This window comes from Amblyraja radiata, chromosome 11, assembly GCF_010909765.2.
Source record: "Amblyraja radiata isolate CabotCenter1 chromosome 11, sAmbRad1.1.pri, whole genome shotgun sequence".
Taxonomy (NCBI): Eukaryota; Metazoa; Chordata; class Chondrichthyes; order Rajiformes; family Rajidae; genus Amblyraja; species Amblyraja radiata.
Genome location: NC_045966.1, coordinates 27,461,202 through 27,488,862, shown reverse-complemented (window position 1 = coordinate 27,488,862; position 27,661 = coordinate 27,461,202). Strand labels below are relative to the sequence as shown.

The 27,661-nt window shown below is 41.3% G+C and overlaps 1 protein-coding gene across 2 annotated transcripts in view; it reads left to right on the top strand.

The window, feature by feature from the left end:
- Positions 1-6,201: 6,201 nt before the first annotated feature.
- Positions 6,202-27,661, top strand: part of sh3pxd2b (SH3 and PX domains 2B) — a 235,711-nt gene continuing 214,251 nt past the window's right edge. For both annotated transcript variants that reach the window (XM_033029589.1, XM_033029588.1), the window contains exons 1-2: positions 6,202-6,485; positions 18,513-18,593. In XM_033029589.1, the coding sequence (XP_032885480.1) occupies positions 6,414-6,485; positions 18,513-18,593 (153 nt within the window). In that variant the 5' untranslated portion in view covers positions 6,202-6,413. The remainder of the gene's footprint in view (positions 6,486-18,512; positions 18,594-27,661) is intronic.

The window sequence follows — 27,661 nt, the reverse complement described above, 5'->3', positions numbered from 1 at the left end:
AAGGCAAAGATAGATAGATTCTTGATTAGTATTGGTGTCAGGGGTTATGAGGAGAAGGCAGGAGAATGGGGTTAGGAGGGAGAGATAGATCAGCCATGATTAAATAGCGGAGTAGACGATGGGCCAAATTGCCTAATTCTGCTCCTATCACTTATGATCACTTATGATCATATTTAACTGGGGAGACACAACTTGCACATGGTATTCCAGATGGGTTTTTTTCAAATATCAGTATAGTTTAAGGCAGAATACTCATGTTTTCAAATCCTCTTACAATAAATATTAACATGCCATTTTTGTTTTACTGGTTGCTTGCGATATCTGCATGTTAACTTTCAGTGATTCATGTATAAAGACAAACGGGTCCGTGTGAACACGAACGCCATTCAATCTCTCACCATTTTTTAAAAAGTTGGTTAAGACATCCTATAGAATAGTACTGAAGCACTTAAGTCTGGGAAAAAATAGGCTGCTAACATCACTTTCCAGATGAAAAAAATGTAGACATTTGTATAAAATATGTTGCTGTATTTTTTATTCTGAATTCTTGCCCAGTACAATGCTTAGGAAAATTAATGGATTCAGTAAATGTGGTTTTGCTTTGTCATACATCATGGAAACAGGCCCTTTGGCAACTATTGTCTATGCCAATTATCAAGCACCCATTTACAATAATTCTATGCTGATCCATTTTACTTCCCCCACGTTTTAGTCAAATCTACTCAGGCTGTACCATTTGGCTACACATTAGTACCAATATACATTGGCCAAACATCTTTCCAACCTGTATGTCTTTGGGAGATGGGAAGAAACTGGAGCTTCCAGAGGAAATTCACTTCAACATGGATTTATTACTTTAACTGTACCGTAATAATTTAAACTGCTTAAGATTTCAGAATTTATATGTAAAATGGATATGGTTTGCAGTAACCAGAGGGACTGGACAGCATATTGTATCTGGGCCACACTTTGCTAGAACAATCCAGTTGTACAACATTTCTAGTACTCTTAGAATTGAAATTCTAATCCTTAGTATTTCAATCCTTTTGCTTATTCTTTCAAATCCTCTATAAAAAAACATATTTTAAACAGTTTTGAGGACAATCCCAGCAATTATTGCGAACAGAAAAAATGGAAATACACTGCAGTTGAGTCAGCATCTGTGGGGAGAGAAATGGAATTAACATTTTGGGTCGATGATGCCCTGTCAGGACTGAATCTATTTTGTAGGGTTGCCATTTTTTTGATTATCCACCCTAAATCATTTTGAGATTGTTTTCCTACATTACAGCAGTTGTCTAAACGTTGCAGATGCTTTTACAGCACTTCTGTAGTGTTTTGTTGATACATTTATGATTCTTATTTTTAAGCCTGATTTTGGATACATAGTTCCACTATGCTTGCAAAGATCCCGTAGAGTGTAAATGTAGGCATAAGACTCCTTGAAACAATTGTAGACCCTTTAATGATTTCATAATCCCATTGATTGGCAGGTTATTGACATGAGTATATAAAGCACAGCCAGAGAGGGTGTCAGTTACCATCCTAAAGTATAAGATGTTCAGGCAGTACAATTAATTGGGGTTCCTATCTGTCACAATATTGTTGTGTGTCCTTGGCAAATAGTCTTTGTTTTCTGTGCCTCTTATTCTCAAAACCCCTGAAAGTCAAGAGCCAGATAATACATTTATCTGCATAAATTTGCAATTATATTTCTACTATAATACAATTGTTCTCTTACATTAATTGTTGATATCAGCATCAAAGGTTTTTTTTTTTTTGACATTCAATTATTTTCTTCAAATATGATCTGTGTCAGATTGCACTGTCAAATTATCCAACCATAGAAGAGATAATGCTATTATGGCCATAGAGATGGGCGTACAAATGCGTTGGAAGAAATAGTTTAGGACAGTGCCCTGAGGTATGCTGTAATTATGTAACTAGAAAGGTGCTCCAGGGGATCTTATTGAAACATATAAGATTGTTAAGGGTTTGGACACGCGAGAGGCAGGAAACATGTTCCCGATGTTGGGAGTCCAGAACCAGGGGCCACAGTTTAAGAATAAGGAGTAAGCCATTTAAAACGGAGACGAGGAAACACTTTTTCTCACTGAGAGTGGTCAGTCTGCGGAATTCTCTGCCTCAGAGGGTGGTGGAGGCAGGTTCTCTGGATGCTTTCAAGAGAGAGCTAGATAGGGCTCTTAAAAATAGTGGAGTCAGGGATATGGGGAGAAGGCAGGAACGGGGTACTGATTTGGGATGAATGGCGGGTCTGGCTCAAATGGCCTACTCCTGCACCTATTGTCTATTGTCTATTGTCTAAAGCCCTACAAGTGATAGATGGATGCAGTTATGGTGGAGGAAGGGAGTGAGGGGGTGGGGGGGGGTCAGACAGAACAATGAAATTCTTACTTGGAATGCTTGGAAGGGATCCGGGGAAGAGGAAATGGGATGGGATGGTGGGATAAATGGGTGTGCATCCAGGTGGGGTACAAGGAAGAGAGTGGGGAAAGGAAGGGGGAGTAATGTTGTTGGTTAGTTACCTAAAATTGGAGAATTCAATGTTCATACCATTAGCTAGTGATATCCTGAAGCTGGGATGATTGAACCCAACAAGTGGGAACAAAAGATCTCCAACATTCAACATGATCATGGCTGCTCATTCATTGATTCAATAATGTTGGCATCATGTTCCCACCTCCTCACTATAACCCCAAATCCCTTCAGGACTCAAAAAATCATTCTACAAAATGCCTGAATATGCCCCCACTCATCTGTGGTTGAGAATTCCACTGGTTCTCTATGCTCTGGGTGAAGACATTTCCCCTGATCTCAGTTCTAAATGGCAAATTCCTCATCCTGAAATTTTAGTGCCTGTATTTTAACATTGGGAATATTCTCCCTGCATCGAGTCTGTTGGTTAGAATTTTATGTTACTTTGTTGTTCTAACCTCCGTAGGCTAGTAAATATTTGTTTAATTAATGCCACATCTCCTTGTACATTAATTGAGCCATCCCAGAAATAGGTCTAGTAAATATTCATCATACAAGCTTCATGGCAGGAATATCTTCCTCAAAAAATGAGATCTAATCTGCATTCAAAACTCCAGAAGTGATATCACCTGGAACCTACTGCCACAGCAAGAGAGCCTCGCTTCTTTACTCAAATTCTCTTGCAATAAAGTCCAACATATCACTTTAAATATTAACTGCTTGCTACACTTGAATACCTGTTTCAGTGAATGATGTATAAGGACACTTTGATTTGCAATCCATTATGATTCAGATAACTGTCATTCTGATTCTTGATCTAAAGCAGATAACCTCACCATTAATTCACATCATGCAGCATCAGCCAATATTTTCCCACCCAACTTGTCTAAACCACACCGGAGCATCTACCCTCCATTTTGTGTTGTCTGGAGACATGGAATTGTTACATTTTAGACCCCTCATTCAAATCATTGATGTATATTGTGAATAGCTGGGATTGCAAGCATTAGACTCTGTGGCAAGCAAATCTATTTTCTGTTATGTAAAGTATGTATCCAATCATTTAATGTTTTCCTCAATTAATTCAATATTAGTAGGTTTCCTTGATGCCACACACAATTAAATGCTACATTAATGTCATGAAAAGTCAATCTCACCTGATTTCTAGAATTCAGCTTCATGGTCGAAGTTTGGGCCAGGATTCTAAAGTCAGATCTGGCAATCGATGAGCAGGTGCCTGGAGAGTAAGTGTTGTTTATAGCACTGTTGGCTTTCATCGCTGAGTTAAAGTAATGTCATAAGTGTAAGGAGCAGAATTAGGCCATTCGGCCCATCAAGTCTACTCTGCCATTCAATCATGGCTGATCTATCTCTCCCTCATAACCCCATTCTCCTTCCTTTCCCCATAATCCCTGACAGCCACACTAATCAAGAATGTATCTATCTCTGTCTTAATAAGATCATAAGATACATTGAGTCAAATGGCATGGAAACAAGCCCTTCAGCCCAACTTGTCCATGCCAACCAAGTGCCAACCTAGGCTAGTCCCATTTCCCTCATTTAGCCCACATCCTCTTCCTTTCCTATCCAGTTTGATCCAAATGTCCTTTACACGTTGCAATTGTACCCATTCTACCTCCTCCTCTGACAGTACATTCTACTCTTGAAGATCTTGTCCTTTCTCACCTTAAATCTGTGCCAACATGTTTTAGACTCCCATGTCCTGGAAAAAGATTGTGATTCAGCTGATGACTGAGAACATATTAATTGGGTGGAAATTGGCTGGAATAGATTTTTTCCTGCTTTTAGTGCACCGGATATCCCTGGACAGATTTCCATTATTTCTGGGAGATGCCAGAAGATTATGGAGTTAGAGCAAAGAGGGTGGTGTTGAAATAAAAGATCAGCTATGAATTTAGAAATGGAATTGAAAATTAGTACAGATGTATTTCTCCATTCATGGAGAATCATGTTGTGACCCCTTTATGAAATATTGTGTACATGTCTCATCTCTCTACCTAAGAAAGGGTATACATGTGATCGACAGTGCAGTGAAGTTCACCAGCTTGATTCCTGGGATGGAATTTTTGATATATGAAGAGATTAATTAGACTACATATTTATTTCAAGTATAGAAGAACTAGAGGCTGTCTCATGCTTTCCCGCAAAGGTCAGGGCCTTGAGTACATGAGATGGGAAGTCGTGTTATAACTGTACAAGATGTTGGTGACACCACACTTGGAGTATTGTGCACAGTCCCAATTTCTAAACTATACAAATGTAATTAAGCTGGAAAGGCTGTGGAAAAGATTTATAAAGATGTTACCATGACTGGAAAGATTGACATAAGGAGAGACTGAATAGGCTGGGACTCTCTTCGCCTGAAACATAGGATGCTGAGGAGTGACCTTGTAGAAGCATGTACAATGAGAGGGGGGGGGGGGGGGGGGGGGGGTGGTATAGATATTGTATATACTGGTCTTTTTTTTTAACCAGGATAGAGGAGTCTAAAAAATGAGGGCTTGCTTTAAGGTAAAAGGGGAAAAATTTAAAGGAGACTTGACGAGAAAGCTCTGAACACAGATAATTGTGGGTACATGGATTGAGCTGCCTGAAAAAGTGGTAGAGGTAAGTGCAATTGCAATGCCTTCAAGGTATTTGCACAATTACATGGGTAAGAAAGGTTTGGAGAGACGTGGGCCAAATGCAGGCTATCTCAGGAAGGTAAGCAAGAACAGATTGAGCCAAATGCCTTTTTTGTGTGCTGTTTCTGTGCTGTCTTGTGTGCTGTTTAATACAATGACATTAAAAAGTCCGAAACTCACGCAGGCTTTGGCAAGGCAGATGTGGAGTTAATAAATTAAGGTTGTGGTCACAATGTATGATGGGGCGTGTACCTAATGTTGAATAGCCTACTCCAGCTTCAATCTTTGATGTTCTTTTGTCAGTACTGTACATCTGCACTGAAACAACCTAACTGGAGGTTCGGCTGCTTTTGCAGCACAAGCCTTCAGAGCTGGTGTGCGTGGTCCCATAACCTTTACTAGAGAACATAGAACATCACATCACATGAACAGGCCATTCAGCCCACAATGTCAGTGCCGAACGTAACGGCAAGATTAAACTAATCTGCCTACACATGATCCGTTTCCCTCAAATATCTATATAAAGCCCCTTAAACGCTGTTGTATCGTAGCGTAGATTATTTGTTATTAAAGTATTGGAGAGGAAAGCAGGAAATTTGGCTGGAAATTGAACATTGAGGTGATTAAAATTCCAGAAATAGGTTCAACCTGTCTTGGTTATCCTAGAAACAATATACAAAAACAAAATGTTGGAATAATTAAATATAAATTATAATTAAATATAATTAAAATAATTATAAAACAGGCTGGAAATGTGTGGTTGTCAGGCAGCGTTCGAGGAGAAAGAAACAAGTTATTCTTTCAGATCTATGTAGAATATGTCACGTCCATGGACATACTCGTTCAATTGAGCATTTTGGAAAATATTGTGTTTTAAATTTGTGACTTTAAAAAATACGATTCAAAAAATGTTAGGTAGACTTCAAAAAGTGTTTCTTTTTTTGTTTCAAAGTAAACAGATGAAACAAGCCAGAGAGACTTGTTGAAGCAACGGTGATGGTCCCTTTAATATTTGTGTGGGCTGGGCTTGTGGGCTGGAGGCTGGGCGGATACTGCTCTGGTCTCCCTCTGGCTGGGAATCCCTGGGAAAGCTTATAGTCGGACTCGGTGCAAACAAAACATTGAGGCTGATGGCACCAGGGACGGGAGTGTGCAAGAGGATCGGGAGCTGCAAGTGAGCGCGGCGGATGAGGAATCGCCGAAGAGCGGCAGCGACTGCAGGCGGCCGGGCGACTTGGTATTTCACTGCAGGCGGTTGGATCGGCTCGGATCATGCCTCGGCCATCCGTTGTAGACGTGAGGGTGGAAGACGTGCAGAAACGACGGATCCCGAATAAACACTATGTACGTGGGGCTGCTGCGTTTGGAGTTATTTAGCATAAGGAACTGCCGCGGTGGCTTGTCTTTGGAATGGGCAGAGCGTTACTGTTGAGGGCGAGGGAATATGGGCATGAAACTTGTGTTAGCTGATTGTTTTAAGATTGAACGTGTTGGACTGAAATGTAAACACAATGCACTATCAGTATGTTTCTGTTAAATACAGTCGACTCAGTTTAACGTTGTTCCTTGCATTTTGTGTCGCCCCACCAAATTTACCCATTTCGCCAAATCTAAGCAAAATCAAACTTCATGATAATCGCCTTTTGCATGTGCATAGCCCAAGTAACCTACTGTAGTGTGTGGGGGTGGTGGTGGGGGGGGGGGGGGGGGGGGATTCTTCAAGACACATAATGTTTCAAGTAGTTTTCATAAACTCGAGGGAAAAAAAGTATCCATGAATGGATAATGGGGAGTTGGTTACAAAGAAAACATTCTTCAGGCATGAACAGTTATCTTTCAGCGCATGGTAATGTTGCAGAAACATCGTACAACACAGAGAGGAAATTTGCCACTTGGCAGTTTTTCAGAACAGCCACAATTCTCATTGAATGTATGGCGGTCAGATCGATGGCTCGCGTTAGCAGAGGTAGATGGATTTCCACTGGGTTTGATGCTAATGTCGGGTGGGCTCTGCTGTTTAATTTCACTCTGAATTACTGCTAGCAGCTTTTGCAATGATTCTCCCTCCGTCCCCAGTTAATGCCGGAACCACCAGCCAAATTACACTTCAGTTATTTAATTTGTGGCACTTTAAATCAATCGCAATTGTTTTTCATCGTTCAAAGCTGTCTTTTTCTTTCCCCTGAGAGATTTGAAAGAAGTACAAATTGCTCCTTAGCGTGAGTGCAGAATACGGACACCAATCGCCTTTTTGTATTAGATTACTATTTACTGTGATTGGTTCTCCCTGAGTTCATCCTCTGTCAGTCTGTGTTGATGGCAGCAGTATGTCCGGATAGTAGTTCCACAGTTGTAGTTTTTTTAAAGGTAATTCTTCAGTTTATTATTAGAAGCTTAACGATTGAATGCTAGTAAATTGCTCAATTAAAGGATCCAGCAAACCCCATTCTCACCTGCAGACTCTCTGTTTACACAGCAGGGATGGCCAAAGGCAGAGATTCAATTTTGTGCCTCGGGAGACATTGGTGAACTCAGGACAGACGTAAAATAAGATCTGGACTATGTTCCTTCTTGATAAAGAACAACGTCCGGTGCATTTATTCACTGGGCCAGCAGGGGAAAGTATATACTGTACATATATATGATCTTCTCTAATATCTTGTAAAAACAAACATTCTGATTTTTAAAAATTATTTTGGATATTCAGAAAATACCATATGTATGGCTATTCAGAAAATACCATATAGTTGTTTTAGGATTAACTTTCAATTAACTAATGATATGAAGCCATGTATATATCTAATGTAAAAAATAAGCTTTGTATAAAGGATAAATGAACTATATGCTCTTATTTAAACAATTGATATCCTAGGTTTGAGTTGAGAGAAACAAACACAATTTATACATGTCTGAAGAAGGGTTTCGGCCCGAAACGTCGCCTATTTCCTTCGCTCCATAGATGCTGCTGCACCCGCTGAGTTTCTCCAGCATTTTTGTGTACCTACAATTTATACATATATATTTTATTTTGCACAATAAATGGATTCCTTTCCATCATGTAAAAAAAACCATATTGGAGTATCCCTCTCATCTATGTTAATCTATTACCTGTCACACTTTGTCCTGCCTCCCCGTTCCAGCTTTCTTCTTCCCCCACACTCCCTAAATCAGTCTGAAGAAGGGTCGAAACCCAAAATGTCACCTATCCATGTTCCCTGAGGTGCTGCCTGATCTGCTGAGTTACTCCAACACGTTGTGTCCTTTGGAGGATCCACATACTGGTTATGTTACATTGCAGATTTATTGACATGACATGACATTTTCAGATTTTTTTGATCAGCCACCTCAGCAAAAATAAGGCAGACAGGACTCAGTAAAACAATTGGTGGAATGAAGCTCATTTCATTGCTTGGGGCGTAGTCAGGGTGAGGAATGGAATGTAGGGATTGAAGCTAATAGTTATGTGATGAGTTGCTGAATGGGAATGTGAGGCTGATTGTGTGGAGTGCAGCTCATGGTTGGTAAAGCATTGAAAGGTTTCTCAGTATCTGATGTTCTGGGGATATATTTTATTCAATATTAATTTTACTATTTTTCACTTTGAACAATCCTAGGTAAATTGGAACATTTAGGGTGATTTTTAATACTGTTGACTATTCCTTGAGACAAATAGTGCTGGTAAACGCACAGAGTCTCTTGTCCAGGGTAGTGGAATTGAGAACCAGAGGTGAGTTTTTTTTTAGGGGGGTGTGGGAGATTTAATAGGAAACTGAAGGATATGTTTTTCACTCAAATGCTGGTGGGTGTATGGAACAAGCTGCCGGAGGACGTAGTTGAGGCAGGTAATATCGCAAAGGTTAAGAAAGATTTAGACAGATAGAGGGATAGGACTGGTTTAGAGGGATATGGGCCAAGCACAGGCAGGTGGGACTTGCATATGTTGGTCGGTGTGGGCAGGTTGGGCCGCAGGGCCTGTTTCCATGCTGTATGACTATTACTAGGACACCATGCTGAAAGCATTGACTCATGGGATTTATGCAATTGGGAGGACACTTATAGAATGTTTATTAGAGGATACAATAAGGCTGGTAGAACCAAATGTGTGTGCGTGAACGAAAGATTTCTCTGCTGCTCTATTGGTTACTAGTTATTGGGGGACATGGTTCCAATCTTGATATATTCTTTGCTCTGCCATTTGAATATTGTCTTGAAGAGTATACTTGGCCATCAGAGTACTGATGTTGAAACCTTTTGGATATAACAAGTTAATCTTCTGCATTATGTGTGGAGTTAAAGTGAAGGAGTTTCTTTCATGTCTCTTCCTGATGATTACTTCATGGTATAATGGAAAATGATCTGAGGCTTGGCTTTGTGTCTGATTTCCTGCTCCTTGTGCCTCGTTGCCTGCTTGTGGTTGGCAGGAAAACATTGTCAGATTCTGGACCCTTTTATTCTCCCCGATCCCTGAATTAATCTTGGGGCTCCAAGAAGATGATGGTGCAGTAGATTTTTTGAAATGTGAAGTTTGTAGGTGGTTATGTTTTAGATTTGGTTTATGACTGGGCACCAACCATGTTTTATACATTGCTTAAGTTAATAAGAATATTCAGGATAATTACAGGAACATTTGATTTTCTTTTTTGACTTTCAGAATGGCCTTTTGATTGTCCCCAGTGCAGAGCATGTTTGCAAATGCTACAGTAGATATAGTGTATTGAGACAGAAATAATGCTGCATTTTGAAGGCTTTTCATCCCAAAGTATTGGCGAGTCATAAAGTCGTAAACACAGAAATGGGGCTTTCTGGTCCAATTTTTCCATGTCAACCAATATGCCTACCCGAACTCGTCTAATTTGCCTGCATTTGACCCATATCTTTCAAACTTTTCCTCTTGCTGTACTTGTCTAAATGCCTTTACTGTGTTGTAAGTGTAACTGTCTCTACACCACTTCCTCTGGCAGCTCATTCCATACACCCACAAGATTCTGTGCGAAACAAGTTGACCCTTGGGTCCCCTTTAAAACTTTCCCTCTCATCTTAAATTTATGCCCTCTGGTTTTAGACTTCTACACCCTAGGAAATAGACTATGACTATCTCCCTGTCTATGTGCTTCATGAATTTATAAGCTGATATAAGATCGCCTCTTGGCCTCCTTTGCTTCAACTAAAGTAGTTCAAGCTATCAAGCTGTACAAAATGTAAACTGCTTGAGGAGCTCACACATGTCAGGCAGCATCAATGGATATAAATGGATAGATTATGTTTTGGCTTGCAACCCTTCCTCAGACTAATCCTCCAACAGTTTGTTTTTATGATGCAACAAAAAAGATTCAAGATTGAATCTTGATTCCAGCATCTCCAGTGTCCCCATCTATCCAGTCTTTTCTTATAACTCAAATCCACAGGCCCTGGCAACATGCTTGTGAATCTTTTTTGCACTGTAAGGGTGTCAGAGGTTATGGGGTGAAGGCAGAAGAATGTAGTTGAGAGAGAAAGATAGATCAGCCATGATTGAATGGCAGAGTAGACATGATGGGCCGAATGGCATAAGTCTGCTCCTGGAACTTATGAACTTGTGAACTCCTTAGCTTTATCGCATCCTTCCCCTAGCATTGACCAGAATTGCACACAATAATCCAAGGTTGGTCTCACCAACATCTTGTACAGCTGTAACACGACTTCCCAACTCCTGCACTCGATGCCTTGACCAATTAAAGCAAGCATGCCATTTTCTTCTTTACCACCCTGTTTAATAAAGTTGCCACTTTGAGAAAGCCACATCCTAATCCCCCTGTCCCACTTAGGAAACCTGAACGGAAACCTCTGGAGACTTTGTGCCCCACCCAAGGTTTCTATGCGTTTCCCAGAGGTTTTTGTCAGTCTCCCTACCTGCTTCCACTACCTGCAATCTCCGGCAACCACCTGCAACCTCCGGGAACGGCACGGAAACCTTGGGTGGGGAGCAAAGTCTCCAGAGGTTTCCGTTCAGGTTTCCTAAGTGGGACAGGGGCATAAGTGTCTCAAGTGCACAATATCCTTGGGGCCCTTGCCATTCACTGTGCATGTCCTACCCTGAATTAACTTCCCAAAATGAATCACTTTGCATTTGTCTGCATTAAATTCCATCTGCCATTTTTTTGCCCATTTTCACAGTTGATCTAGGTCCTTGGATAAACTACTTTTCTGTCCACTAGATTAGACCACCAATTTTGGTGTCATCCGGAAACTTACTAATCATCCCACCTAACTTTATTATCCAAATTGTTAATATCTATGATGAATGGTAAGGGGCCCAACACTAATCCCAGTGGCAGACCACTCAATGTGATGAATGTTGTTGTTTTGTGACCATCATTGATTAATGTCTCCTAACTCCTACTGGTGACATTATCTGCAGCCTTTACAATTAAAAACAAAATGACTTGAACCATTTGAGAATTGCTTAAGAACATATAATAATAATATTAATAAATAATTGTAGTAGGAAGCTATCTGGGCCCTCTACATACCTACTCTAATATTCAATAAGATCAAGGCTGCTACGGAAAGGTTAGTCTATTTGTGTTTGGGCATTAAGTTTTTAAAACTGCATGCTGATGGAAGGAGTATAGATTCAGAGAGGGAAACAGGCCTTCAAAGACTGAACAGTCAAGATACTACTCTGTATCTCCAATGAATTAGTGCAGGATAACCAGGTAGGAAAGAGAAGGATTGATAAATTCATTGTCAAACATAGAACAAGGCGAGAGACGGAGAAGGAAAGAAAGGTCGAATAAACCAACAAAACGAAATAGTTTATGACAGAATTGGCATTAAAATCTCCATTAATTAATAACTGATAGACTGAGGTTCTGTATTTGTAAAAGTTAATCTTCAGTGGCAGCAACCTTGAATTGCAGAATGAACAATTATCATATCGAAATAGATCATTGGAAGAGTGGAGTGTTTGTATCGATGAACATTTGCCCTCAAGGTGAGTTTCATTCTTATTGACTGCACAAATATTGAAACTGCTTGACTTTCATTAAATTCCCCTAAATTGTTGAGCAATGCAAACTTGAACAGCATTCAGACATTGGCATTTAACTATGACTGCTTGGCTAAAGCTGCTCAAATTAATCCAGAAATAAGGTTGGCAATCTATATTTCCTTTTGGGTGCAGTCTGTAGAAGCCAAGATTAGATTCCCTGTTTTTTTTTTTTTAATGGGCCAAAGTCCAATCAGAGAAAAGTACATAGTTGAGTTATCAATGCTGCCTAAACAATGCCATGACATTTATGAAGAAATTAAATGTTCTTATCCTATCTGCAGAGTAGAATTTAAAAATTACACATTGATTTGTGTTTTTTTTAATGCAGAATTGAAATAACATCTAGAATGGAAGTAATTTTAGAATGGACAAGAGCAATTTGTGCATCCAGGACTCTAAGTAGTAGCTTAATAATAAGTATCATGTTTGGTAACATGTTTTTACAAATACCTGTTGCAAGACTTAATTTATATGGAAGATGCACTCAGTGGTCCAAGATGAGCACTATGCAATTAATAATATACAATTAACATGGACTTTACCTGGGACCAGACGAATAAAAATAACATTTCTATTATTCACAACACATTGGAAATTCCGTTGGATACTATTGTACTTGAGTCAGGCCTTACTTGTGCCTGACATGATGCTATTTCCCATGCAGTTCTGCCTTTGTAGTCTTGACTAGGAAATATTAGTGATTCAAATTGCAGCTACCATTGTGCACTAGATTTTATGAAGGTTTTGTTTTGATGTAAGAATTTGATGCAAAATGTCGACAACATTTTCCCTCCACAGATGCTGGTCAACTTGCTGAACTTTTCCAGCAGTTTGTTTTTTATTCCAGATTTCAGCATCTGCTGTGTCATGTATCTCACAAGGGTTTATTTCTCTACTCTAAGTTGGGACTCCACAAAGTCCTACTGCTTGGCTTCTCTCCCCCCCCCCCCCCCCCCCCCCCCCCCCCCCCCAAGTCCTGTTAGGGCGACACAGTGGCGTAGTGGCAGAGCTGCTGCCTCCCAACGCCAGTACTTGGATTTGATGAGTGCTGTCTGTATGGTATTTGTACATTCTCCTTATCACCATGTGGGTTTTGTCCGGTTTCCTCCCACATTCCGAAGATGTAAGGGTTTGTTGGTTAATTGGCTTTGGTAAAATTGTAAGTTGTCCCTAGTGTGTAGGATAGAACTAGTATACAGGATGATAGCTGGTCTGTGCGGACTTGGTGGGCCGAAGGGCCTGTTTCCTCACTGTATCTCTAAAGTAAAGCCTAAAGTCAATCGTATCCCAATCCACCCAATGAACTTGCTTGTTAACAATCCTTCCTCTCCCAATTCCTTTTATTGATCACACCCCCTCCCCTCACCCCCCACCTCACCTCGCCTCGAGGCAGGGAGCTCCTATGAAGATTGTTTTTTTGCCCTCTGTTTGGGCATCTACTATCCTCGTCATTTATCTAGCCTCTTTCACATGACCGGGATTCCATTCGGTCTCCATGACTGAGTTCGGCATTTTCAATGATCACGTAATATGATTTCAATTTTAAGGCCAGAATATTCAGCCTTCTAAATGAAAATGAAAATTGGGTGTTGCAGATTATCATTTTGAATTCCGGGTCTGTCTGAGTTTCTGATCCTTACAGATAAGTGAGAAATTCTCCATTGGTTAAAGGATTCTTAAATAAAATTAACGGCAGGACCATGCCAGAATATTACTAATTATAGCTATTCTAATCAAGCCATCCATACACATCAGAAATGCGAATGTGAAAAATCAGCATTGCATTATGAGCATATTTCTTGTTTTTTGGTTTTAAATCATACTTTCATGACAAGGGTAAAGGGAGCATCAATTTGTGAATTTTGTATTCTTTGGAGCACTGATTTTCTTTGACAATCTTGTGCACCATGCGTTACCTTGCCTGTGGCAATACCGGCAGCCACATTTTAACTGGGCTGCCGGTGTTAACTGGGGGAGTTGCAACCATAGATATCAGTCTGCATTGCAGACTGTAAAATGAAGCCACATCATCTGCATGTGCATCAAAAAATGCAATTTTGAAAAAATAAAATTGTATTGGTTTTCTTTTTTGCATGTAAATTTTATACGGTATCTCGATATTTTTACGTAACTCCAATGGTCATTAAGCAGGATCACCTGTGGTTTATTGTCCCATTACTGTAACCCTCTTTAAAAACTTCTCACATTTATATAGCTTTGTTTATAATCTTTAGATATCCGTCATGGTTGTAGTCCATGAAGGGCGCCTGTAGTGTTGTTGCCATTGTAAAGTAGGAAATAAAACAAAGTTTCTTACAGAGGAAAGTTCCAAAACTAGAAATGTACTCTGTATTTTGTCTAATGGTGATGGTTAGAAAGTGCATGCTTAGCAGTTACGAGGAAAGTTATTTGCCAATATATTTTTCTGAGACCTTTTACATTCAGCTAAGATGACAGAGTAGGCCTTGGTTTGTCATCGCCTTACACAGTGCAACACTCTCCGGTACAGCACTGAAGTCTCAGCTTCTCGTGTACTAATCTGGAGTAGAATTTGAACGTGCTGCCTTCAGACCCAGACAAGAGTGCAGCTAGCTGAGCTAATGTCTGTACCACCTGCTAAAGATCTAAAGAAGTATTTGGTGATACAAAATTGTCAGGGAGTCTGATTCCCATTTTCTTCTCTCGCCCAGAGACATGTACACGAGTGTTCTGGTCTTTGCACATTTTCAATGAGCTTTGCTTCAATGAGTGCTGCTGAGGGATGGAACATAGGAGGACCCAACGTGGGGTGACCGCCGTGAGGGAGGGGGAAGAACAACGGACAACGGAGGACCCGGTGTGGTGGGACATCCATGAGGGAGGGGGAACAAGGGGGAACTAGGGGGTGGGGGGGTTGGGGGAGGGATTTGTAACTTTGTCAGCGCCCTTTATGGGTGACTTTTTGCATACCTTAGCACGGTATGCAAGCAAAGAATTTTACTGTGCCTTGTCACATGTGACAATAAAGTATTCATTTCAATTCAATGTGGCAGGATGATGGTCTGCCTGACTCTGTATTCCTGCCTGTGTTCAGAGTGGAGGGTTGGCGACTGGCCAACAGATACACCATTACTCAGCGGGAGTGATGACAAAATCTGTCAGGGGTTCATTCATTTCCCCCCAGACCGCATAATTGCAACACAGATTTGCTCCCTCCTTAACTGGAAGCCGGGAGGATGTGGTGGTGATTTTAAAATGCCCTAGTTTTCTGATTTCAGTGATGTGATAGCTAAATCTGAAGGCACTCTCTTGGTCAGACTATTTCGGCAATTCCTTGGAGAATCACAAAATGACCACAGGCAGGATATCCATTAGACGGTATCGAGTTTAATTTGTAGTTAAAGCTAGGAATTGATTTTCATTTATAAATGTATTGATTATAGCACGATGATATGTTACTACATTTGAAGCTTTAACCTGTAGTTTTAATTCTTTTGTCCACTGATGCAGTCCCTCAGTAAATAAAATTTTAGACCGTTCTGTCACACAGCAGTGTGCTTTAATTAACAATGGTTCCTTCTAGAGTGCATTGATAAGTACCCCAAAGTCAGTAGCTCATAACATGTGTGTCACAGATGTTTTGGGGTACCTAATACAAGTAATGGAAAAAAAAAATCACCAAAATGTTGAACTTGTAAATCCACCAGGAACAAGTCGTAAGTGTACAACCACAGGATGTTTGTAGTCAGACTTAGAGGCTATGTGTCAGCAAACCGGCTTAGAGTATTTATTCACGAGTTTTAAGCATTTCCTCTGGTACTAATCATCCCAGCAAGTTGTCACTATTATTGTGTCCATTTTTGGCTAATGGAAACCTTTTTTTCTCCAAATTATTCAGCTTTGGGGGTCAGGGTCTGTTCAAGGATAACTGAATCGACAAGCAAGCACTGTTTCTTTTAACTTCTCATTTATCCAAGCCTAGATCTGCACTATTAGTTATTCCATATAAAGTATAATTTGGTGGTATTGACACTCAGCTGCAAAAATTATACACAGGAGGTAGTCACACACGGGTACTTTTTGTCCATGGGGAAATTTAGGTTCTGACGTAAGTTGAGTTTAAACTTACGATTGGTTACTCCTTGCTATTTTTCATATTTCCCCTATATTTCCAAGTGTTTTTGGTTGAATAGATTTGGAGCCTGGTCTCGCAGTGGCTAAAGACCATTGAGATGGCATGGCAATGAGGATGGGACGGTATACCTGATGTGGCGGCGCTGGTGAACGCTGCAGCTCGCCTGCAGTCCGTTTGTTTTGACTTTTTTGTGTTGTTTTTTTCGTTTTGTCTAGCTAAGTTTTTGGTATTTTAGGTTGTGTTTATGTGTGGGGGGGGGGGGGGTGGGGGTTGAAACGGGGCTTGATGTCTCTCCCTTCGGGGAATGCGATTTTTTGTCGTATCCCCCTTCTCTGCCTCCGTCTGCGCTGAGGTCTAATGGCAGAGCTGGCAACCTCGAGGCTCCGGAGGCAGCCTGTTAGGACTCGCCCTGGGCTCGCTCCCGTGATGGCGGCCCAGCTCGGGGCTGGAACGGCGCTCCCGTGAGGGGCTGTGACGCTCCCGTGAGGGCGGCCTGGCGAGGGGCTGAGACGCTCCCGTGTGGGCGGCCCAGCCCGAGGGTAATGGCGCTCCCGTCGGGGCGGCCCAGCCCGAGGGAAACGGCGCTCCCGTGAGGGCGGCCCAGCCCGAGGGAAACGGCGCTCCCATCGGGGCAGCCCAGCTCGAGGGTGGAACGGCGCTCCCATCGGAGCGGCCCAGCCCGAGGGAAACGGCGCTCCCGTGGGGGTGGCCCAGCTCGAGGGTGGAACGGCGCTCCCATCGGAGCGGCCCAGCCCGAGGGAAACGGCGCTCCCGTGGGGGCAGCCCAGCTCGAGGGTGGAACGGCGCTCCCATCGGAGCGGCCCAGCCCGAGGGAAACGGTGCTCCCGTGGGGGCGGCCCAGCTCGAGGGTGGAACGGCGCTCCCGTCGGGGCGGCCCAGCTCGAGGGTGGAACGGCGCTCCCGTCGGGGCGGCCCAGCTCGAGGGTGGAACGGCGCTCCCGTCGGGGCGGCCCAGTTCGAGGGTAACGGCGCTCCCGTGAGGGCGGCCTGGCGCGGGGCTGGAACGGTGCTCCGGTGGCTGAGACGGCGTTCTGGCGGCGGCGGCGACCTGAGTCCGGGGTTCGGCCGCGGGCCAGTGGACGACGTCGTCAACAGCTGCGTCCGCTGGACTGGAGGGCGGCAGCTTCGACCACCCCGGGCCGCGGTGTTTGAACCGGCCCGTTCGCGGAGCTCGGTGAGCCGCGGGACTGATTTACCATCGCCCGGTGGGATATCGCCTCAGCGCAGAGGGAGAAGAGGAGGGAAGAGGCTGCAGCCTTTTTTGCCTCCATCACAGTGAGGAGGTGCTTGGTGGACTCACTGTGGTGGATGTTAATTTGTGTTTACTGTCTGTTGTGTTGTCTATTATTGTATTATTGTATGTATGACTGCAGGCACGAAATTTCGTTCAGACTGAAATGTCTGAATGACAATAAAGGAAATTCAATTCAATTCTTTACCTCCATCAGATGTGTGTCAGCTGGCTACCTGCTCCAGTGTCCCAGACCTTTGGCCTTTTAGAAGCTGTGTAATGATCCCAACAAAGACTAGTGAATGTAATTTAGAACAGCAGCAACCATCCTCCCAACCCTTTGATGAGATCGGACTAATCTTCACTGATTGCTGGAGGTTCAGGGAGCCCAGAAGCAGCTGTACGCGCGTGAGACTTTAGTCCTGTTTTGTTTGCACCTTGTTTTTTAGCTGTTAGAAGTTTCTTGCTGCTCAAGTTGTTGTGCATTCATTTTCCAACAGCGCTAGAGCATATGTTGTCTCTGGTTTTTATGCCCCTTAAGGATATTTCACAAATGCTGGGTGGACGTTTCATTGTTTATATGGTGACAATACAACAAAACGGTTGGTATAAATAGGTTTCTGTTTTGTAAGGGTTGCCTTAGGTTCTTGGCGACATTGTCAATGACAGAATGCCATCTGAGGAATCTTGACCCCATTCCGAGTTCCATATGTACTATGGTATGATGCAAAGAGCATGTTTTAATTGCACGGAGGGATTGGAATATTTTGCCCTGCTGTCCACGCATCCAGCAAATGCCTTTATCAGTAGCTTTGAGGAGGTGATCCAGCTATTTTTAGTCTGTATTAACAATATTGCTCATTGTGTTAGAAATGTGATTGGGTAGGCAGCAGAAATAATAGTAAATAGTGATGAGTGTAATAACAAATTGCATGATCTGACTGACAATTCCTGATCAATTTAATTTCCTTTCAGGTTTATATCATTCAAGTTAATTGGTCCAATGGTTCCACCGAAGTTATCTACAGACGCTACAGCAGGTTCTTCAATCTGCAGGTAAGGTTTGCACAACACCCACAGAACAGCTGCAAAAATACATCATTTTTTTCTTTTTGCATTTCCATGGCTGACTTCAGTTCTTTGGCTCAGCATGCTAAAGAAGTTCGGGTGCATAAACAAGCAAAATCATTTTCCCTATTTTACTCCGCTTCCCCACAAATCAACCGTCTAACGTCATAAGAGAAGCCCTGGCTTTACTCATGATGCTGCCACAGTAAGCTTGTTTATCGCTGAGGGTATCCACACATGTGGCATCTGTTTATCCCTATTTGCTGCTGATCTCTTCAACTGTGGGAGAAGATGACACAACCAAATGCAGAATGTTGCTCAAAAGTTATGAATCTGGTTTCTTTAATAAAATAATAATATGGAAGTTAAAATGAATCAGAGGATAAGGTTACATAACTTAAGTATCAACAGTTTTATTAAAGAGAAGGATTTTTTGTCTTGAGCTGGAATAAGATCAATAGTTTAATTGAGTTTAGAGGTACGGCTCGGAAATGAGCCCTATTCCTACCAAATCACGCCAACCATCAATCCTCGTGCACTTGCACTATCCTACACACTAGGGACAATTTACAATTTATTTCAAAGCCAATTAACCTACAAACCTGTACATCTTTGGAGTGTGGGAGAAAGCCGGAGCACCCGGAGTAAACCCACGCGGTCCACGGGGAACGTACAAACTCTGTACATACAGTACCCTTTGTCATGAATAAATCTTGATCTCTGGCGCTGTAAGACAGCAACTCTACCGCTGGGCCACGGTGCCGCCCTTTAGGTCCTATATCATGAATTCCTTGGCTACATTTCAAGTCTTGCCTCTTTGTAATAAAGTAACAGAGGGACGGGTTGGTGAAGAAGGCTTTTGGCAAGTGGGGATATTATACTCCAGAGATTGGTGAGGCTTCACTTAGTGGGTTTGTAGGTTAATTGACCTCTGTAAATTGCCCCCAGTGTGTAAAGTGGGTTAACAATGAACTAGTGTGAATGGGTAAATGATGATTGGCATGGTGGACCGAAGGGCTTGTTTCCATACTGTATCTCTAAACTAAACTAACAGGCATTTTTTTCATCTTGGGGGAAATAAAGATCAAATGCTGAAAAGCAGGTTGGTGATTCACAATCATTCATTGAACATAACAGTCAGAACTTAATCCATTGCAATCTAAAATAATTGATTTGGTGAATACAATAATTGTAACATTTTTTGACTACTTGAGCATTCTTTACTCGACTACACGTAATAAGTGTTCCAAAACAAAAACATGGGTTTGGCAAATCTCCACCCACGTTACAAAGTTTAAAAGGTGCATATTTAGAGGCATTGGTGTATAATTTGGGGCAAATGCTGGAAGGGAGAAAACATGATGATTTTTGTTTTTGTTAGACAGTGGTTAGTACTCTGTTGATTCATGTTTGAGCTTTTTGTTAACACACAGTCTTCAATAATACAACGTAAGTTTGATGAATACACGCTCAGGCTGTGCCAATAAGTAAACAAAAGAGACTGCAGATGATGGAATTTAGAACAAATAACAGAATGCTGGAAGAACTTGGTCAAACAGTACCTGTCGAGGCAGAAGGTATAAGCCAGGCACGTGCCATCCGGGTAGGCAATGTGGGCACTGCCTACCCTGACTAAAATTATAACATGGTAATTAAATATAAATAGTAAAGGCACGGAGAATTATGCCTATCTAAGAGATCGATCTCTTAGGTAGGCATAATTCTCCATACCTTTCATCCGCAGCGCTTGTAACCCTTGAAGGTCTGTGCAGCCCACGTGCCGTCAGCGCTGCTGGGAGCCGTCAATTTCAAGCGGGGCTGAAGGCAGTGAAATTCTGCCTTTGCAGCACTGCGCAGGTGCAGCAGCCTACTGCGCATGCGCAGCGCAAGTTTCTTGGCGGGGTTTTCAAATATGGATTGTCATTATTTTAAGTGTATCTTAGGAAACAGAGAGAAAAGAATGGAGCTCATGTGCCAATGATGTGGTAAGTACATTTCTTGGTGATGTTTTTAAATACCGTATTTCCCGGGGTGTGGGGGTGGGGAGAGAGCTCCTTTTACAGTGTTTGGGGAGTCTGGCCCGGGATAAAGTTGCGGGGAGGGTAGGAGCGTTGTGAAGGAGGGGATCTGGATCATAACTTGCGATGCTCCGGGCACGGAGCCACCGCATTGTGGCTGGGGTGGGGGGGGGGTGGGGGGGGAGGGGGAGAAGTAGTTTGGGTGGCTGCGAGCGGCCGCCGGGCCGGACAACTGAACCGGCCACCACCTCAGTGCCTTCTGCTGGCCCCCGCTTACCTCTGGCAGCTCTCCGTCTAAAAACCTCTCTCCTGCCGCTCGCTGGCCTCACTCATGTCAGCCGCTTCCCGAAAATCCTTAAATTCCAACAGCGCAATTGAGGTTACTCGGCAGTGGGAATTTAAGGATTTGCAGGAAGCAGCTGACATGAACGAGCGGCAGGTGAGAGGTGTTCAGACAGAGAGCACTGCCAGAGGTGAGCAGGCCGGCAGAAGGCGCTGAAGTGGCGGCCAGTTCTGCTGTCGGGTCCCGGCGGCCGCTTGCAGCTCCCCGAGCTGCTTCTATCCCCGGCTACAATGCGGTGGCTTCGCGCCCGGAGAGCTGCGGCAGCGGTGAGTGAGTTACTGGCATGAACCCGACCCCCTCCTTCTCAACACTCCTGCTCTCCCCGCAACTTTACCCCTGGCACAGACTCTCCACACGCTGTGAAAGGAACTCTCCCCCCAATTGGTCCCTTGAGCAAGTGTTATCATTCAATTAGATGACAACTGATTCAACTTTTCCTTGTGCTCCCTTTTTTCCCACCATCTCTCCACCTGCCATCACCCTTCACCCCCCCCCCCCCCCCCCCCCCCCACCCATTCAGTAATTCAAAATAAGTGAGACTAGGAAGCCTTGGCAAATTGAATTGTTACTGTTTAAATTTTTTTTTTTTTTACAGAGAGAACAATCTGCGCATGCGCGGTTTAAATTTTTTTTTAATGCCGACTGACTGCCTACCCTGAGTAATTACTCGCGGCACGTGCCTGGTATAATTTGACGTTTCAGGGTGAGATGCAGCGTATAGATGGAATCATTGACGTACCCTTTTCCTCTATAAATGCTGCTTGACATATTGAGTTCTTGGTGTATGCCAGTGTTGTCCTGTCTGCATCTTCCTGAGAGTTCAAGCTCTTTTCTGTGACAATTTATCTATTTATGGCTTGGCATATTTATTTTGAGTATAGTTGAAATCCACAAGATAGTTTTTGTTTCCTTGCGGAAGCACCGACTTATTCTTTTTTTTTCCAGGTTTGTGATTTTGCTCTGAAATCTTTAGACCCATGTTCTGAATTCCTTTGCATTTAGAAAATCATGGGATAAAGTCACAGTTTTTCATGTATATTATACCAAATAAACATGAGAACTGCTCATGACAATCTGAGATGGACTTTTCACTTTCTTACAATAAAGTCAGCAGTATTTAAAAGCTTTACTCAGGTGGATTTATATACAATGTGATAAACTTTATATGGAGGGCATTATGCATATCTGTCATCCATCAGCCATCTTCCCTAAAATGAAGGATCTGCTGTTGCAACTAATCTGAAAACGGTCTTTGGGAATGAATACATTTTTGGTGGAAAAAATGTACTTAAACATCGCATATCACCATGTACCTTATTATAGCTCTGATTACTTCCTGTGTTAGAATTTGCCAATTGGAAATACAGATCATGTGAGGTTCTTTATGTGGGTACACAAAATTACTGGGGAAACTCAGCGGGTGCAGCAGCATCTATGGAGCGAAGGAAATAGGCGACGTTTCGGGCCGAAACCCTTCTTCAGACTGATGGGGGGTGGGAGAAAGAAGGAAAAGGGGAGGAGGGGGAGGAGCCTGAGGGCGGGAGGGTGGGAGGAGACAGCTAGAGGGTTAAGGAAGGGGAGGAGACAGCAAGGGGAGGAGCAAGGGGAGGAGACAACTTTATGTGTATGAGTTGCACTACTCTAATGAGCCGAGAGGAGTTTTAATTATGAAATTTAACTCATTTGAAAGAGAAGATCATATAGCCATAACAAAGCCAATACTATTTCAGGCATGTAGGAGCAAATGTAAATCTGTGTGATTTCCACATATATTTTCAATACAAAAATCATGCCCAATTACATGAAACTTTATTAACCACAGTTGGTAATTCTTCTAAAGGTTACCGATAAAAGAATGGGCTTTTGACGTTAAAACTATGACTCCCATTGCAGCCTTTGTGCATTGTGAGTGTAAAATGTTGTTCCAGTGAAATCATTAGAACTGGCTTGAGTAGGTTTTAACAATTGTAAGTTCCCACTTGTCCACAATCACTGGGGCCACTATATTTCCCAATTAGTTAATACATTTAAAATCTCACCAGATCGTCTGCATTTGAAAAACAATATTTTGCTGGCTAAAATGTAATTCCATTCCATGCTGCAAGTATCTGAAAATTGCAGTCTTTTTTTAAGGATGCAGCACAAAGTCATTTGAGGTTAATTTACTTGATTACTTAAGTGCCTTTTCATAAGTAGTGCTTTCATTTTGACAATGTTTCTGTGTCACGTACTTGCAACTTTATTAGTTTCAAAAAGATGTGCATAGTAGAAAGCCTTTACAAAACTTGACTATTTAAGATCCTGAACCAATTTCATTGCCAGAGTTGAATTAATTTTTCCAGTTCTCAAATCACCACTCCATTTAAGGTCAGAAGTTAACCGTATTCAAACTGACTGCATCCTGTCATTGTATGTTGAGTTCATTATTTCACTCTATACAGTGCTACATATGAAGAGGGAATGGTATGGATTTAATTTGTAATTACTTCAGATTTGCCGTCACATTTGTTCCATTTCCTTTATATTGCAATGGATATACTTGCAACAACATTCTTCCTGTTGTAAGTAACAAAGCAGTGCCGGGTGAAAGCTATTTTTAGGTGAAACATGGATGACTGGGGTAGTTTGAACATAGTAGCTAGAGGCATCCAGCCCAATAAATTGGTTCCAAGTTGTAAATGTCATTTGCTTCATATCCAGAACAAGTGACATTTTTGTTTAATTAACCTCTTGCATGGACTTTGATCATAGTGCAAAGTATATTGCCATCAATGAGTTTTGGATATCTAGTCTGGATATACCAATAAACATAATACATGGACTTAGTTATACATGGATTTTGTCTGTAATTAATATGATTCATATATGCTGCAAATCCTTTGAAACTTAAATTTGCTTCAAGGTTAACACTGCTCTCATTCATTTTCTATGGAACATTTGTAGAGGTGAGTCAATGCGTGGTGTTTTGTATTCTCTAGGTTAATGACTTTAATAAACTAATATAAATAAAATATTTAAGAATATTTGCAGTATTTTCTTTAAGTACAAATGGCAGTATGTATCAAAGATTCAATAATATTTGTTTCTTTGAGATCAACATATACGGCTCAAATATGAATGCAAGTCAGCAGCAAGGCTGTAATGACATAATGGCGCTGATTCTGCCTTTTTTTCCAATAGATGTCTGAATATGTCTGTGAATTTGGCCTGGAAGCCAAAATCTGCCATAATTCCTTGACATATTATCCCCTCTTGAAAGTTTAACAGTATGTGTCATGCCATATGGACTTAGTTAACAATGTAAACCATTTATTTCTCTGGTGAATCGGAGGATTTGCATTTGGGTGCGCTTAGATTTTTGGCTAGCTCAGTGTCACAGAGGGAAAAGGTAATTTTTGTTTAATGATCTTGGTGAGGTGAATATTTCCAAATGGCCTCCATTGGTTGGTAAGGGGGGGGGGATTAGCAAGGGTAATCATGATTGGAAGTCATCTTGTGCGGCTGACCAAGATAGGGCAGTACAGACACTGTTGTGATATTTCCTTCCATTTGTCTGTTAATACTCAGTATCCTGCTTTAGGCAAGAATAATGGTTTGTTTCTTAGAGGCACGAGAAGGAGCATTTGTGGTTGGACTTAAACATGGAGGCATTGAAGTGTGGAAGTGTATACACACACACACACACACACACACACACACACACACATACACACACGCACGCACACACACGCATGCACACACACACACACACACACACACACACACACAAAACAGTACAAATGCAAAATATTGATATGTTTAATGAGGAAACTAGCATAAAACGCAGAATAATAAATCAAAATCTATTGTTACTCAATTTTATTTGGGCATTGTTCACTGGATGGTGCACAAAGTCAGTGCTTGTCACTTTAACCTCCAGACTTTGCATTTTAAGATGCTCTTGACTGGTATTGCAATTCCTTATTTCTTGCACAGCTGTGCAACTGCTGAGTGAAATGGGGTTAATCATGAAGCTCTCATTCCATTAGGTGCAGATGCACAATACAAAACTGCCCATAAATCAGCATGACATTGGCGTACATTCATGATATTAATGGAAATTCTATGGCATTGCTCACAGTGAACTGAAAGACGTGACCAACATTTGTGAGAGACGTGGACACTAGTTAAAACTGTTATGATTAGTTCCCAATACATTTTTGTCAATTTGGAAAGCAAGGCGAGTTTGTTTTTCAGGCTGCCAACTGTATTAAACTATGGGCTTGGGCGTAATTTATACAAAGTGTGAATAATAGATTGGTATTTGAAATCGGTAGCACTGACATCCCTCCTGTTGATGAACCACCACTTAAAGAAAATACAATTGGGCTCATAGCTGAGCTAAAATAACAGGCATAGACGTACCCTTTGGTCATTAAGGCTTCATCTGCTTCCCCAAATTCCTGGACTGTTATTTTGTTTACTATTGTTTTGAAGTGTGTGATTATACTTTAGAAAGGTCAAGTTACCTATGTTGTCACAGCAGTAAAATGTTAAAAGGATGTGACCACTTTATGGAGGCTTTTAAAGCTTAATGGCCATGTGAAGGATTGCAATGCGTGGGGGAAGTTAGCTTGTTGGATTTAAACATCTTGCCTTTTTGAACATTAGTTTGTATGAAGATAATACACGACAATACAACTAAGCTAGGGTTGAGAATGACACCTTGATGGTTTCTACAATTCTAGACCAAGGAATACAAATTCAAAGAGCTGTGAAGATTGATGTAATCTGGCAACTGCAGTAATGTTAAAGAAAATTCTCTTTCAAGACTTGGCAAGATATTGAGGAAGAAAAGTAGAATAACAAATATTTCAAAGTGGGAGAATGGGGAAGACCACGCTCTTCAGAAATTCAGTGTAGGAATGGGTAAAATTGCTGCAATTTCATCATTCCTGCATTCACACAATTATAAGCAGAATCTGAACAAACACTGGCATGCGAACTGCAACTTTGCCCTGGCAGAGTTATTAAATAGCTCAGTTACATGCACCTTTCCTATGCTACATGGCTATTTTTTTTAAACATTAAGCACGAGGGTTTAGATGCTAGAACACAACTTTTGAAATTGTCTGTGTTTAGGAATGTCAACAGTATTGGGGGGATTTCTCATCTGTTTTTGGGCACTGAGGCAAGCTTCATTTTGAAGTTCTGCTAAACTAAAAAGGAAAACTTTTGAAGGGTGATAATACAGTTTAAAATACAGTTCACAAGGCCAATATTTTCTGCGCCCTGATATCAAATTTAGTAAAGGCAAGATTATCTAATCTTATGTAGTTTGAGTCTAAGGTGATAAATATTTAATGTCAGAATACATTAAAAGTTAACACGAATAGTGAGATGGCTTCATTAGAAAAAAGTTTTTAAAAGTTCATATTGTTGGAATGGTATTATGGGTAACAAGTAGGTTTCTTGGGGTTTAATCAATAAATACTGATTCTTAAGTTTATGCAGTTTATTTTGGGGGAAACTTTTTTCATTGACCATATAATTGGCAAGATTGCACTTAAATCTTTGCAGAACATAATTCAGAAAAATATACATATTATTGTGGATAATCACGTGTAATGGGAATCCTTCTGTTAAGCAGTACTTGCAGTGCTAAATTGCCCACTCACCAAAGTTCGGGATCTTCTTTGTTGAAATTATGTATCGTTTGTTTTTGTGTACTGATGGGAGCAATTAACGTATGATGTGTGGGAAAACTGATATTTTAATGGTACTTGTACATCAATATTTGACAGTAACCGAGAAATAGTTCTCTCTAGATTGTCCTTTGGGAACATACATAGATATTTGGAAATTACAAGATGGTTTTCTCAGAAACATTAGTTACCTGTTTTGATTTATGTTTCAAAGTGTGTGTGCGTCTCTCATGCAAAATTACAAAACATTAAGTTTTAAAATGGGTTGTGTAGATTATAATAAACTGAGATGACAAAGATCCCTAGATCGTCTGCTTTCAAAGAACAGATCTTTAAGTGATTATCTTGCAGGTCGAACTAGTGTGAAAATCATTTTTTTGAAATGTCTTAAGTTTGGTGAAAATTACAATGCTGGTTGAATCCAGTAACTTGTGAATCGAAGCCATATCGTGGGATGGTTTGCTATGATGACGTAGGATAACCTTTATAACAACTGACACAAAAATCAGCATGGAGGCAACATAATTAACCTACATTTTAATTTGCAAACACAATGTATTTATTTTCAAGGATAGACAGAATTGCTGGAGTAACTCAGCAGGTCAGGGTGTATCTTTGGAAAAAATGGAGAGGTGACGTTTCAGGTTGGGAACCTTTTCTCCAGAGATGCTGCCTGACCCGCTGAGTTACTCCAGCAATTCTATCTTTGAAAATAAATACATTGTGTTTGCAAATTAAAACAACCCAATGAGAATATGTATGTATGATATAGTTTCAGCTACAAAATGTTCTGCATCGTTGAGTACTAGAAGATTAAGTTTAGGAGTTCAATTTGTTGGACAGTTTGCATGTAACTAAACCATTTGATTTAGCTTGGGAATAGGATTAGGAGTCGAGATGGCATTTTGTCATTTTGTTTCTCATTTAAAGTTGAAAATTCAAAGCTATTAAGAAGAATTACAGTAGGGGAGGAGCGAGAACAAAGAAAATGTATGTGTAATAGAGTGGAGA